Genomic DNA, 13852 nt, shown 5'->3' on the forward strand with positions numbered 1-13852 from the left:
TCTGACAGCTCGGCGGGCATCTTCCCTAAATTCACGGATTCCGCTTCCCCAGTTCCGCCGCCCGGCAAGCGGTTCCGAGCCTCTGGGTCGCCCCCTTCGGAGAGAGAGGCCCTTTCTTTGGGCGGTTCCCCGCCCAGGCTCGCGAGGCGCTTGGAGGCAGGTTCCCTGCGAATCGGGCTCAGCTCAGGGCCCCGCCGCCCTGGGTCTCTCGGCGGGAAGGGCGGCCGGGCGGATGCTCCGCGCGCAGCGGGACCGAAGCTTTCCGGGCTGCCTGCCGGCCGCCTCGGAGCGATCGCTAAGCGCGGAGAAGCCGCTGAGCCCGGCTCCCGCCCCGCCCCCGTGCTCCGAGGGGCGCCTTCCGCGCAGTACCCGAGGCTGCCGCTGGGGTCGCCCTCGCGTGCGCCGTCTCCCGGGGCGCTCTGCCCATTCGGCGCTCCTCAGTGGCTGCTTCCGGGGCGAAGGGCCGCTCCTTCCGGCCGCGCTCGCCTCGGGCTGTTCTGAGCTGCGCTGCCGCGGCGGACATGGTGAGCGGCCGCCGGGGGGGCGCGGGGGGGGGGTCGGTCGAGGGCCGTGGGTGACCGCCGCTGTTTCCGCAGGCCAAGTACCTGGCGCAGATCGTCCTGGTGGGCGCCCAGGTGCTGGGCCGCGCCTTCGCCCGCGCGCTGCGGCAGGAGTTCGCAGGTAAACCGGGCCGGGGGCAGCCGGGCGCGCCTTCTCCGGGCTCTGGGCCCTAGGCGAGACCCTAAGCCGCCTTCTCCCCGAGCAGCCAGCCAAGCGGCCGCCGAGACGCGCGGGCGGACGGGCGCCCAGTCCTGGGCCGCTTCCAGCCTCTCCGGGATCAGCCTGCAGGAAGCTCAGCAGATCCTCAATGTCTCCACGCTCAGTCCGGAGGAGATCCGGAAGGTGAGCTGCCTTCCTGGCCCGGGAATCGCGGCCGGAGCCGGTGCGGGTTCGGCCCGGCAGGGCTCTCGTGCAGCGGTCCCAGCGCGACGGCGAGGCTGGGAAGCAAAGGGCCGAATCGCAGGATCTGATCCGGCGTTGTCTCTTTTTCTTCGTTAGAACTACGAGCATTTATTTAAGGTGAACGACAAATCCGTGGGAGGCTCCTTTTACCTGCAGTCCAAGGTGAGTCCAACCCGCTTCGTGCCTGGGCGGAGGGGGGAAACACTCGGCTCTTTGATCAAAGGCATCTCTCGGCTCCTCCCCCCCCCTCTTTTTCTGGCAAAGCACTTTTAAATCCTCCAGATTGTCGTGGACGGGCTGCGTGTGTCACCCGGGTAACCTTGGAAGGTTGCGGCTGCCCCGGGGAGCTGCTAAAGCCTCCCGTGCTCTGCCCAGGCTTCTCCTGGGTTCTGCTGCCCTCTGGTGGCTGCTTGGCGCTTGCAAGTGGGGGGGCGCTCTGCCACTCGTGCCTCTGGAGTGCCAATCCTCTGCCCTGCAGGTGGTGAGAGCCAAGGAGCGGCTGGACGAAGAGCTGAGGATCCAGTCCCAGAGGGAACAAGACCCGCCACACAAGCCAGGCACGTAGCATAGTCTCTCTCTTGCACTGGCGTCCCCTCTAAATTATAGCTAGCCAATAAATTGCCCTTGTGTAGCTGGTCTCGCATTGTCTTCAGAGAAAGGACGGCCCAGGATGCGGGAGATTCCAGATTCCCACACCGGTTCGAATTGCTGAGGTTACAAGACAGCAAGGTTGCTTTGCCCTCTTTGTATAATATAGCTTCGCTGTCAAAGCAGCTTTGCATCTGCTCCCTCAAGCCCAGAGAGAAAAACATCCCCAGCTTGCTCTCCTTGCAGTGAGAGAAACTAGGCAGGCCATGCCTGAAATAATGCCAACCTGCCTCCTGATGGCATTTCAGTGAAGAGCAGGAAAGATTCCCCTCTCAAAGGGGGACATTAGGGTTGGCTGTCCAAGCATGCCGTGCTCTCCCAGAACGCCTGACCACTGCTTGTGGGACCTTGCCTGGTCCGATTGCTCAAGGCTAGCTCTGCCGCTGCAGGCCACACATGACACCGAGCCAGAATGTGGATAGCTTGGGTTTTGCTGTGGCATCGTGGCTTAAGTGGGCGGGAGGGTACGTTAAGCCATCTTTTCTTTGAACACCTCCCTTCCCGTCCCTGGACACAGACCAACCGGAGACATCACCAACACTTAGCAAGGTTTTTTGTGTACTTTATTGTCATAATCATCCTCTCTTCTGGAGGACCGGTGGGTCAAGTTATAGCTTATCTTTTTCTGTCTTAAAACTATACTAACATAACAGAGGCAAGGGGAGGGCATCACCCCCAACATAACCTACAATCAAAAGGCACTTTGAAACAGGAAAACACTGATAGCCTGTGCCATGCGCGCATCAGCTCTCAGCCAAATTGCCCAGCAGGATGCTTTGTGAGTGGGGGGCCCACACCAGGCATGCATGTGCTTGGGAGGCCAGCTCCCCTGCCCGGGTGGTTCTCGATCCTTGCCACTATGTAGACCATTGAAGGTGTGCCAGGAATCGTCTACAGGGGCTGGCTGCACAAGGGTGGTGGTAAAGATGGCACTGTTGCAGGCCCTCCAAAGGGGAGTTCCCTGGGGGAAAAATATAGGGGGGATACCCAGAGATGCCCTTGTCTAAGAACGCAGATGGAAACATGGAGTGACCCACCAATACAAGGAGGGCAGTCAAGAGGTGATCTGGGCCGTTCCAGGAGGAGGGTGGGGAGGAGTGCAGAGCGAATGCTGCTTCTCTGCTGGGCTCTTGAAGCTACTACAGCTGGTGGCAGGGCCTGATTTACGGTACCCTCCCCGGACCCCAGCTATCTCTTGGCCAGTCTTTGACAAGTTCACGGCTTCCTGCTGGAAGCATAGCACACCATCTTTCCTCAGATCTGCATAAAGGATGCCAGATTGCCTGGTGCTCTGCTTTCCTAAAAGCAAGGGAGGGAGTATCCCTCCCACCATGAGAAGAGGAGGCTTCGGCAAGGTTTACAGGGCAGAAGCAGCCCAGGACCCAGCATAGACTGAATCTTCATCCAGGGATGGTTTGCTGTCTTCCCGTCCTCACTGCACAGCTTTAATGTAAGAAACCACTTATAGGGGGAATTGCACAGTTCAGTTCCTCCACGTCAGGGAACGGTCTTGTCAGCAGCACACACAATGGTGTGCCTTGTCATAGAGGCCCAAGAGGGAGGCAGCTGATAGCACCTCTTCCAGGACTGGCTTCTGAACAGTAGCCAAATGGGGGAGGAAAAGGCCTCTGAGCCACAGGGTGGCGCTGCCAGGCTCCAAAGAAAAAATGGGGGACAAAGGAAGCACCCCAAAGGCAGATGGGAGCAAACTGGGCGCAGTGAGGCCTGCAGGGTGGCTGCCACCACCAGAGGGGTGACAAAAAGAAGGCAGCAGCTTTGGGCAAGATTCCTTCAAGTGGGCTCCCCCAGGTTTGGTTTTTTTGTTTTTGTTTTTTTTGAGCTAAAGCAGGACAGAGAAAAGGGGAGCCAGGCTGAGGAGTTCTTGCTGGGAATGAACCAACCAGCGCTGCTTCCTGCATTGGTGGTCCTGTGTCTGTCCTGCCTGGCATTAAGCAGGACAGGGAGAGGGAAGGGCGGAAAGCCTGGCTGCTGCACTGGGAAGCTTCTTATTGCTTTGCTCAGGAGAGATGTCCCCCTCCCCTTGTGAAAAGCCCCAGTAGCCATGTGGGCAGGGAGGAACAAATTGAGGGGGGGAGAGAACAGAACTTTCCTGATTCCCAGGAGCAGCTCAGCAGGTCTTCGTCACAAGGAGTCTTGTATCACTTGGTTGGATTGAATGCTGGAAGGTCTCTGGGCAAGCTGGTGTCCCCTTCCAGTCCTCCTCCTTGCTCTTCCTTCCTTAGCTCACCACAGCTTCCTTCAGCAAAACGGAGCCAGCTGGGATTACCACCCAGCCTGGTGGCAGAGCTTCAGCAGTTGCCCCGGAGTTCATGCCAGTGGACAGGTCCAGGACGCCCCCGGGGAGCAGCGAGAGGCTGTCCGTGGTTGCCCGCAGCCTGGCCAGTTTCACTCTCTCACTGGCCTCCTTGCGTCGCTGCAACCCTGCTGACTGGCTGTTGCCGCCAAAGTCACCTTTGATGGGCCGGGCCCTGCTTTCCTGCCCTCGCTCAACACCTGCCTTGGCAGAGGTGCCGGCCAGCAAGGACACCACCGGCAGCTCCAGGCTGCCCACTGGAAAAGGGGAGGCCAGCAGAGGGTTCTTGGCCAAGTTCAAAGGGGCAAGCGTGGGGCTGGGCAGGCCCGCAATGCCAGCCGTGCCCAGTCCGCCGCAGGCTAAGGTGCTGAGATCCAGGGGGGCTTGGGGGAGCGGGAGAGGCAGGCTGTGGCTGCCAAAGAGGGCGGCCGGGGTAGGCACGATGATCTGTGCCCCGCTGAGGTACGGCCTGTCGGCCATGAGGGAGGGGTGCTTAGTGGGGGGCTGCAGCTTCAGCAGCTCCTGCTGCTCGCGGGTGATGAAGTGCCCGTGGGCCTTGATATGCTTGCGGAGAGAGCTGGGGTCGGTGTAGCGTTTGTGGCACCCAGGCATCTTGCAGTGATAGGGTTTGTCCACGTAGTGGGTGCGGGTGTGCTTGAAGCGGTCGCTGGAGTTGGAGTAGCGCTTGCTGCAGCCTTCGTAGGGGCAGAGATAGGGCTTCTCCCCTGCAGAGGAGGAGGGAGCAAGCTGCTTCAGGGAGGGGGGCATGGCCGGCCTGCCCACCGCAACTTTCCTCCCTCTCCCCAGTGGGGCAGGGAGGGGGGTGATTTGGGAAGGTCAAGGCAGGATCCCGCCCCCCCAGGCCAGCCATACCACTACCCTCTGCAGGAAGAGTCAGGGCAATTGGAGCCTGGCCCTTGTGGGAGGGCACATCCTGGGGGTCGGGCCTATCTGAAGGGAAGCTTAGTGGGGGGGCTCAATCGGACTCACCTGTGTGGGAGCGGTTGTGGATCTTCAGGTTTTCTAGCCGGGAGAAGCTCTTGTTGCAGGTGGGGCAGCGATGGGGCTTCTCATTGGTGTGCGTACGGATGTGGATCAGCATTTTGTACCTGCAGACCAAAAGCCGTTCACAACAGGGTGGTGGTGGGGGATTGGGGGCCTGGCTCTTTCCACTGCCGTAGCACTTCAACAACTGGGAGTGCCCGTTGGTCCAAAGTAGCCTCCAAAGACCAAGGGTGGGCTTCTTGCCAGGGCCGTACGAAGTCGGCTCATAGAAGAATGGCTTGGCATGTCGTGGCCTTCGGTGCCTTTGGGCCATGGCTGGGAGGCCAACAAAACGGCCACGGGGAAGCGTGACCAGAGCAGCCTCCGCAGCCATCTCGTGCCCATTGCTGGGCCATGGCCATGGCCTCCCTGCAGGAGGAGCTCCCAGGAATCTGTGCCCCACAGCGGCTGGCTAAGGCAGCCCCACACCCTCCCAGCAGCATGGAAAGGATTACCTGGCATTGAAGCCCCGGCCATGGCGGGCACAACCCTCCCAGTGGCAGCGATAGCCAGCATCCTTCTCTGGCTTCACATGAAAGTCATTGACATGGTCCACAAGGTCTTGCAGGAGATCAAACAGCTGGTTGCACTGTGGGGGGAGAGCAGGGCCTGGGGTCACTGGAGGAGAGCACAGATACCCGGCTTGACACAGGTGGTTTTGAAAGGAGACCCTGCTCACCTTCGACCAGCGGCACACCAGCTGCTTCTGCACAGCTGCATCCAGAGAGAGCCGCTTCTCCTTGGAGGGCGCCAGGAAAGCGGAGGCAGGCAGGTGCAGGGACCCTCCAGAGTTCAGAGGTAGGAAGAACTGGAAGGAGCTGCGGAGGCTGTCAAGATAGCGCAGGGACTGCAGATCCTGGAAGGGGCAGGAGGGGCAATTGGCTGGCAGCCCATCCCCCCCTTTGAGCATAGCTAGTGAATATTTCTGTTCTGCAAAGGGCAGCAGAAGAGGCCCTCTCCCCAGGCTTGGCGACACAGGAGGGTCTGCCCCAGCTTCCCAGGACAAAGCTGGGAAAGCCTCGTTCTCAAGAGCTGGAAGCAGAGTCAGCTCCTCTGAAAAACTGCTGGGTGTGGCCAGGCCAGGGTGAGTCTCTCTGCTTGCTCCCCCCCCCCCCCCCGCTTGCTCAGGAGTGTCAGACAAAAAAGAGCCATTGCCGGTGGCCATTACACGCCGCACACGTGACATCCCCTCGAAAGTCTCGGGGGGGGGCAGGAACCTCCACAGGCAGAGGGAACACATCAGGGAGATTCAGAAAAGCTTTGGTACACATATGTGCTTCATGAGCCTGACACTCACACGCAAGCTGGTGCAGTTCACCAGCTCCCCATTGCTCTGCCTGTCGGGGGAGGTGGATGTGCTGCCGCTGGGGGTGGAGTCCCGGCCTGGCGGAGAAGGGGACAGGCTCAGGTCAACCATGGGAGGCGAGGAGAACCGATGGTCTCTCTTGTCTTGGCAATGGGGGTGTGGCTGGAGGCCTGAAAGGGGCAGAAGATAGATCAGAATCAGCAAGTGGGGCACCCCGTCCCCTCCCCTTTCCCTCCAGCAAGGGAACAGCCCAGCCCCCCTTCCCTGCCTGCCACTCACCATCCTGAGGGGAGCCTGGGCCCACTGCCAGGTAGCCCTTGTCCTGCGAGACCGGGTACAGTGCTCGGCCCTTGGTGCTGCCTGGGGCCCAGTCACGCTTCTCTCGCACGGCCGGCAGTTTGGAGACACTCAGCTTGAGGTCCAAGGGCTCGTCCAGGGAATGCATGGGGGGCCAGCAGCGAGGGAGCAGGCTGCTCTGGTCAGCTGGGCTGGACTCGGGCACCCGCCGCCCTGCATGGGAATTGGGAAGGCAGAGATGTCCCACTTGTTTCTGATGGACCCGGTGTTCCAGCCTGTGCTGTTTCCCCAACAGATCCTCTGGCTCTGCCTGCCCCAAAGCTGCTCTAGGGAGAATCCACCAGGAGGTTGCCCCCCCCACTACTTCCGGGGGGTGCAGGGGGAGGGTGGGCAAGGCGCCTGGTGAAAAACCCTAGCTGCTTGCTCCCTGCCCTCCTCCCTCACCAGCCAATGCCCCCAGGAGATTTTGGGCACAACAGGAGAGGGGGGCAGTTGCAAAAGCAAGGCCATCATGCTACCTTCCCACCAAGCTCTCACTTCGTGGGTGCCAGTACCCCCTCCCCCACAGGAAGGCCTTCCAATTACAAACAGCTGCTCCTCGTTCTTGCCTGCAGGCTGTGGAGCTGCAAAGGAAGGGGGGGGGGTTCCTGGCCCTGGCTGGGGAAAGGGCACAAAGCAGCCAGGGGCCGGATAAGGAGGGCACAGGGCGACCCTCGGGAAGGAGCGCCAAGCCTTGCTTAGTCCCATTTTCAAGGGGGCCGTATGAAATCGGAGCGCCCACTTCACGGGGAGGGAGGGGCGGGCCTGGGCACCCGGTGTCTGCGACGGTTGCTCCTTGGCGTTGGAGCAGACGCGCAGAGGGCTCGAGGGCCGTGCCCAGCCAGCCCCCCTCTCCCGATGCGGCCCCCCCGCCCGCAGCTCGGCGGCCTGAAGCAGCGCTCCGCGCCCTCCCGGCGAGCCAAGCGGGCCTGCTGCTACCGCGTGCCTCCGCCTTCCTCCCGCCCCCCCGGGCCGGCCTTCCCGAGCCTGCCTTGGGCCGGGGGTCTCGAGCCCCGCCGCTCCCGACACTCCGCCCGTGCTCAGAGAGCGCAGCGCGCTGCTTGGCTGCCGCCTGCCTGGCTCGCAGGCGCTCCTTGGGGCGGTTTCGCCCGGAGCCGCGGCTGCTGGTTTTCCTCTGGCCGGGCCCCCCGCGCCCCCAGCCGCAAGCGAGGACCGGCCTGGCGCAGGAAGGGGCGGCGGCGCGTGCTTCCCTCCTCCGCAAAGCCTCCGGGCGGGCAGCGAGGGCGCCCTCCGCCCCCCTCCCCGCCAGGCTCTGGGCGGCACCTGCGAACTCACCCGACCCGGATGGCGCAGGCCGGCTCCTGCTCGCCCTCCCCGCCGGCCTTGGCGCTGGGCCCGGCCGGGCTGCGGCTCAGACATGCTGGAATGCGCAGGCCCCTCCCTGGAAGTGGGGGGGGGGGCAGGCCGCAGAGGGAGGAAGGCACCGCGGCGAGGCCAGCGCCGAGTCTGCAATGCAGAGGCGGGGGAAGGGGGGGAATCACAACACCGCGTATTTGAGAGGGGGGCAAACATCTTTGCAATCCCCACGCACACCTCCAGACACCCCCCCTCCGCACTCGGCCAGCCTGAGGCCCAGTGGGAAGGGAGGGCGTTTCTGGCACCGACCTACACCCCATTCCTCTTCCTGTGATTTGAGTGAAGAGGGGAGGGCAGCGATAAAGGAGGTGCAGCCTGGCTGGGCGCAGAGCAGCTGGAGGGAAGGATGCAGGTGTTAGGCCCCGCTGTGGGCCTCTCCAGGAGGAAGCCCTGGCTTAACCCAGCCCCTACCCTGGCACAGCCGTATCCCACACCTGGTGCGAAGGGGCCTGGATTGCTACCTGCACAGCCACCAGGGCCCACAAGTGAATGTGCCCAGAGGAGAGACAAAGGCAGTGTACATAAAGATGCCACTGGGAAAGACCAGAACCCCCCCCCCACACACACACACAAATACAGGCCACAGCAGGGCAGGCGTGGCTCAGGGGAGCCCTTGCCAACTTCCCAGCACATAAGCCACTGCTGCTGCTCTGCCTCCACCTAACACGGGGGCCCTGCTTGGGGCCCCACCCTATGCCAAGCCCTCTTCCACATGGAAAGCCCCCTTTGCCCAGCCCCGGCACCTCCCCCAGGAGGAATGCCCGAGCAGAGTCCAGCCTGCCCCAGAGGCCTCTTGCTCTTCAGTGCCAGAAGCCTTCTGCCAGAAGAGCCTCTTGCCAGCTTCAACCCTGGCTGGCATCAGAAACCAACCCCATGGCCAGGGCCTTATATCTCCTGCTCCTCCAGAGGGCCAGGTCCACACAGCAAGCATTTGGATCAGGGCTCCAGGATGCTTCGGTGACAACAGCCTAGGGGCCGGGCAGTCTGGGGGAGGCCCTAGTGTAGTGTCCTCAGGATGTGAGCACAGTTTCCCAGGCAGAGAGCCTGGAGCGACAAAGGAGGAGCTGCTGCCCCTGCTGTGTGGAGCAGCCCACTGCCTCCATGGAGTCTGGCCTCCTCCCGCTGCCCCGCCATAATCCAGTGGCCTCTCACTGGATTCCTGAGCTGCTCCCAGGAGCTGAGCTGGGTGGGACACTGGATGGGAAGCAGCTCCCCCGCCCTGCTCGGCGGCAACAGCTGCCAAACCAAACTGGCCCCAGAGCAGAACATTCCTGGGAACAAGCCTTCCCAGAATCCAGAGGAAGTCGTCGTTGGAGAGAGCCGCTTCCAGGAGGGGCCAGCAGGCCTCCCTCCACAGATGTGCAGAGGCACCTAACGTCCCTCCAGTGTTGGCCAACAGGACACTGGGGGGAGGGCGAGGAGGAGCGTCCAAGCCAAGCCTGGCAGACGGACCACAGCCGTCCTGTTGGCAAGACCATCCCCAGCTGTTCTCTTAAGGCTTTGGCGCTTCAAGGGGAGGCTGGATGCCTGGGCATTTGGGGCAGAGCTGCCCCCACCCACTCCATGCCTGGGCGCAGCTCCTTCAACCCTGGCAGACCCACCTCACCACTTCCCTCCTGTACTGACTCATATCAACGCCAGCCAGGCAAGGACTGGATGTGGTCAGGAAGCGGCCAAGAACACAGAGGCAGCCCTTCTTCCAGCCGCCCCTGATTCACAGCAGGCAGGTCTGCTCCAGGACTGGGACTGTCCTTCTTCAGGATTGCCCCACGGGCGGGTGAAGGGCTGTTGCCTGACACGGACCACCCCAGCCTGAAGGAGACCACCTACTCAGCCACCTCTCTGCTGGGGAGGGCAGCCGGTGCCTCTGCCTGGCTTTCAGCACCAGCCAGGGTGGGGAAGTCCCCCAGGCGGTCTCTTTGCCGAGGGGCTCCAGGCTCAGGACTATACGGAGCAGCAGCTGCACATTTTAACCAAATCACAGGTCACTAAGTGCTCCTCAACTTCAGGTGGTTCTGCCTTTTTCTACTCTCCAACCCCTCAGAATATAGATCAGGAAAATAACGGAACTACCGATGACCTAGCAGATCGATTTATAGCTCATTAAACCTTTGGAGTAAATATGTACACCAGGGTGTATTCCTTTTTATTTATTCATGATATTTATCTTATTTTTCCAGTAAAACAGAGCGCAAGGCACCTATAATTAAATACCAGCAACTTCCATCTAGTTACCTGGTCTTCCTCTCCGTGAAACAGGACTAAAACATCAGCAATTGAGATAAGCAAAAAGCATGAAGCCACAGCTGAAATAAATACCCAAAGCCCATCTAGTCGGGATGTGGGGGAGCAGGACACTGGCAGAGCCTTCCGACAGAGTCTCCAGAGGTCCCCCAAACGTGCCCCCACCCACCAGCAGGAAGTCAGAGTTGGCTCTGTCCAGCTGGCCCACCTAGGAGCTTTCCTCCCACTCAGCTGCAGGTGCTCCTGGACTGGGGCCTGCCTGCTCTGGCCAAAGCGCACTCCTGGCTGTGATCCGGGCACCTAGCAGGTCCCTCCCAATCTGTGCAGCGCAGCTCCAACGTCTCGGCTGTGGGGAGGCCCACAGAGCTGGCTGAAGACTGTCCCAGTTGGGGAAGCCGCAGGTGAGATTCAAGCTCCCCAAAAACCGCTATGGACGGTGCCTGGGGCAGGGATCTGCTCCGTTGGCAGTAGCCCCTCTGCTCAGCGGCCAGCTCACCTCCCTTCAAGTGAGAGCAGCTCCTTTGCTGCCTCTCTCATTTCCAAATGTTCTGCAGGCCAAAACATCTGCCCTCACCTCACCCCCCCCCCACTTTGTCCACCCGAGCGCAGCTCTGCTTCCTTGGAAGCAAAAGAGCAGATGGCAGCCTGGATGACTACTTCACCTGGGCAGCTACCAGGCCCCAAGAGGTCTGCGGAGACACATTTGTGACGCAAAGTCAGCCTAAAGGAGGGGGTAGGGGGAAAGGGGGAAGGAGACCACCGTGCCCCAAGCCTTTGAGTGAGGGGGAGCCCTGGGAGGACTCTGAGTGAGGGGCAGCCCTTGGCAGCTCCCTGCCCTGGCAGTCTGGCAAGGCCGCTGGCAGCCTTTTTCTCTCTCCTACCCCTTCTGGAAATTGGAGGCAGCTGGACACGTGGACCTGCAGCCTCTTCGGAGAAGGTGAGAGGGGCAATCCTGCACTGACCAGTGCCCCAAGTGTGCTCACGGTCAGCCCCTATCTTTAGGGAAATGCATTCATACAGTGTGAGATCCTGAGAATCACCCAGAGCCCCCAGAGTCAAAAGTAAGCCCCCCCCCAATGGCAGGAAAACTATCGAGGGCACAGGAGACAATCAAGGCCCACCAGTCTCCCTCGTTGAAGGTCTCCAGCACGATGAGAAAGGGCTCCTTAGGTTCCCCTGCCCCCATCTCAGCCAGACGAGCTCCCCCGAAGGGCATCCCTACTGCCCCGCCTGCCCTCCAAGCTGCTGCTCCTCGCTGCAGTGCCCATTGAGCCACAGGCAGTGGGCAAGAGGTCAGCCCTGGCCAAGGAAAGGGAAGGTAGACAGGTTGAAGGGTTGGTGAGGAGCCAGAGAGACAGATGGGGTAGTTTCTGAGAAGGCCTCCCTCAACAGGCACAGGTCTCATGAGCAGAATTTTCCTCAGAAAGGGGGGGGGCAGAAAATGCCAGTGCTGTGGGAGACACCCGATCAGGCTGGGAAGGGTGAGGGCTCCTGGGGGGTCAACCCTGTAGCCCTCTGCTCAGATAAAGCTGGGAAGGGCGTTGACTGGAAGGGGAAGGGGAGGCAAGGTCAAGCCCACCTCCCACTCTGGTAAAGTTGCCTGGCCTTGGAGCCAGAGCAGCCCCTGTGTCCAGCGCAGGCAATGGCTCTCCCTGGCAACTTCCCTTCTGGGGTGCAACTCCTCACCATTCCCAAAGGTTTTTGGGTGGCAGCACAGAGTTCAGGGGCCGCATCCAGGTTTTCCTGCTCTCCGGCGGGCTACTGCTCTGCTGCTATGGCATGCTTGGGTGGCTGTCAGCAGGGAGGGGCAGGACATTCCTGCTGGCTCCCCAACAAACCGCAGATCCACCCTCTTGATCAGACCCCCCACTTGCAGGGCTTGGTCCTTCCTGCTGGGCCAGCCCTGAAAACCCCCTTCTAGCTGGAAGATCTGCGGCCCACAGCTGGAGGAGACCAGGAAGGGGGGACCCCTGCTTGCTAGAAAGGGGATCCCCACCGCCAGTCCCAAGGACCTTGAGGAAGAGCTAGCCCAGAGCTCCCTGAGTTCCCGTGGGGGCTGGGGGAGCCCCGGCCCTACGGTTTCTCCTTCCCCCTTAGGCTGGCCTGAAGGATCATTTCAAGCTGGGGGGGGGCGGCTTTGCTCAGGCCGAGGATCGCGGTCCGGGCAGCCTCCCCGGTCTTTCCACTAATAGCCATGGGTGCAAAGGCAAGGCCCGGGGCAGGGGCGTCCCGCGCTCAACGCCGGGAGCTGAGGTTCCCAAGCAAGCAAGCGAGCCAGAGAGGGGCGGCGGGCAGCGGCCGGAGGGATAATGGCTTCCAGCAAAGGGCAGGCATGTTTTGCCATCACGACGGCCTCCCCCATTTCGGTCCGATCCATCGTTTCCCAAGCCACCCCCCGGTCTCCAAAGGCGCCACCTCCCTCCCCGACCGACTTCTCGCCTGCGCCCCCGTCGCCTTACCTTGGCGCTGGCCGGGTGTCGGAAGGGAGGGAGGCGTCTCGGCGCGGCTTTGTGCGCGCTCCCGGTGGCTTCGCGACCGGGCGGAGGGGCGCGGGAGCGGCGCTGGGGCTGCGCTCTTTGCGGAGGCCTGGAAGGCTTTCACCTGTGGGAGCGACCTCCGGGGGGCGTCTCGCCACTCCGCCTCGGCCACCCCCACCGGCACCGATGGGGCGCACCGCCGCAACGCCACATCTGCGCCTCGGCAGGGAGGGCGGGCGCAGAAGATGCCGCGCGAGCGAGGGCGGCGGCGGGAGAAGCGAAGGGGAGGGTCTCTCCGGCTCCCCTCCCCCAGCTTTGGGCAGCGGGGGGGCTAGTCCAGCGCGGATGGAGGCGGCGCCTGCTCGAGGGGAGGGACGGGAGGCGGAGGCGGCGAGGGCGACCGGCCCCTTCCCCTTGTTCTGTTCGTCGACCTCCGGCTGCGGATCTACGGAAGAACGCTCCGCTTTCCGCGCCAAGCTGGGCGGACCGGCGCCCCCGCGCTCTCTGAGCGGGGGAGGGGGGCAGCGCGCCAGCCTTCCTCTTCCGCCGGCGGGGAAGAGCCGGGACAGGCGAGGATCACAGGGCCGAGGCCGCCGGGTCGAGCAGCCGTCGCGCTTGGCGCCCTCCTCGCCGGTTTCCTAAGGGTCGCGCCCGGCCCGCTGCCTCTCTGGCAGAACGGGCGGGCGGGCGGGCCCTGAAGGAAAAGATCGACGGCCGTGTCCGCTGTGGGATTTGCCCCCTTCACCTTCGGGCGCAGGCCGGCCGTCTCGGCCGTTCCCTGCGGGCGCCGCTGTCGAGAAGATGCTCAGATATCCGATCCCTCGCCCGCCCGCCCGCCTGCTGCGGAGGGAACCTGCTGCCCTCGCCCGGCCCGCCGCCTCTGGACGGCTGACTTCGGGCCACTCCGCCCGGCAACCCAGGGCCAGGCCCCGGCGGACGGTAGCTCCCCTGGCGCAGACGGCAGCACGGGCGGCGGCGGTTCCTTCCGGAGGTGGAGGCGGCACCACCTGCCCAGATAGGAAGCGCGGGGTCCGGAGCGGCGGGCGGAGCTTCTCGTGCCTGCCCGAGCGGAGCGGGGACGCCCTTGCCGGCCAGGGTGGAGGGTCTTCGTGGCGGCTATGCCGGGCCACCGACTAGCTGGGG

The 13852-nt window shown here is 62.7% G+C and overlaps 2 protein-coding genes across 5 annotated transcripts; one reads left to right on the plus strand and one right to left on the minus strand.

The window, feature by feature from the left end:
• Window positions 1-200: 200 nt before the first annotated feature.
• PAM16 (presequence translocase associated motor 16) lies at window positions 201-1594 on the plus strand. 3 transcript variants are annotated; one of them, XM_083373180.1, is made up of 5 exons: window positions 262-524; window positions 597-681; window positions 767-903; window positions 1060-1125; window positions 1246-1434. In XM_083373180.1, exons 1-5 carry the CDS (start codon window positions 522-524, stop codon window positions 1279-1281), a joined length of 327 nt encoding a protein of 108 aa, XP_083229306.1. In that variant the 5' UTR covers window positions 262-521; the 3' UTR covers window positions 1282-1434. The 3 variants fall into 3 exon arrangements, with proteins under 3 accessions (XP_083229304.1, XP_083229306.1, XP_083229305.1); XM_083373179.1 differs by lacking the exon at window positions 1246-1434 and adding an exon at window positions 1442-1594 and having other exon boundaries at window positions 273-524; XM_083373178.1 differs by lacking the exon at window positions 1246-1434 and having other exon boundaries at window positions 201-681; window positions 1060-1086.
• A 565-nt stretch (window positions 1595-2159) lies between these two features.
• GLIS2 (GLIS family zinc finger 2) lies at window positions 2160-12881 on the minus strand. 2 transcript variants are annotated; one of them, XM_083372711.1, is made up of 7 exons: window positions 12692-12881; window positions 6555-6785; window positions 6267-6445; window positions 5649-5825; window positions 5425-5558; window positions 4916-5034; window positions 2160-4650 (listed from the first exon to the last, which is right to left on the minus strand). In XM_083372711.1, the coding sequence occupies exons 2-7, from the start codon at window positions 6718-6720 to the stop codon at window positions 3851-3853; spliced, it is 1575 nt and encodes a 524-aa protein (XP_083228837.1). In that variant the 5' UTR covers window positions 6721-6785; window positions 12692-12881; the 3' UTR covers window positions 2160-3850. The 2 variants fall into 2 exon arrangements, with proteins under 2 accessions (XP_083228837.1, XP_083228836.1); XM_083372710.1 differs by lacking the exon at window positions 12692-12881 and adding an exon at window positions 7908-7968.
• Window positions 12882-13852: the final 971 nt, after the last annotated feature.

This window comes from Vipera ursinii, assembly GCF_947247035.1.
Source record: "Vipera ursinii genome assembly, chromosome: 13".
Taxonomy (NCBI): Eukaryota; Metazoa; Chordata; class Lepidosauria; order Squamata; family Viperidae; genus Vipera; species Vipera ursinii.

What these genes read in the sequence shown, in the direction of transcription:
- PAM16 (XM_083373178.1), top strand. Translation starts at nt 233, where the DNA reads ATGCTCCGCGCGCAGCGGGACCGAAGCTTTCCGGGCTGCCTGCCGGCC. An exon ending in GCTGCGGCAGGAGTTCGCAG is followed by an intron (nt 682 to 766) that starts GTAAACCGGGCC and finishes CTCCCCGAGCAG; the next exon opens with CCAGCCAAGCGGCCGCCGAG. An exon ending in GTCCGGAGGAGATCCGGAAG is followed by an intron (nt 904 to 1,059) that starts GTGAGCTGCCTT and finishes TTTCTTCGTTAG; the next exon opens with AACTACGAGCATTTATTTAA.
- GLIS2 (XM_083372711.1), bottom strand. Translation starts at nt 6,720, where the DNA reads ATGCATTCCCTGGACGAGCCCTTGGACCTCAAGCTGAGTGTCTCCAAA. An exon ending in TGAACTGCACCAGCTTGCGT is followed by an intron (nt 5,826 to 6,266) that starts GTGAGTGTCAGG and finishes TGCCCCTTCCAG; the next exon opens with GATCTGCAGTCCCTGCGCTA. An exon ending in CCACAACCGCTCCCACACAG is followed by an intron (nt 4,651 to 4,915) that starts GTGAGTCCGATT and finishes CCTCCTCTGCAG; the next exon opens with GGGAGAAGCCCTATCTCTGC.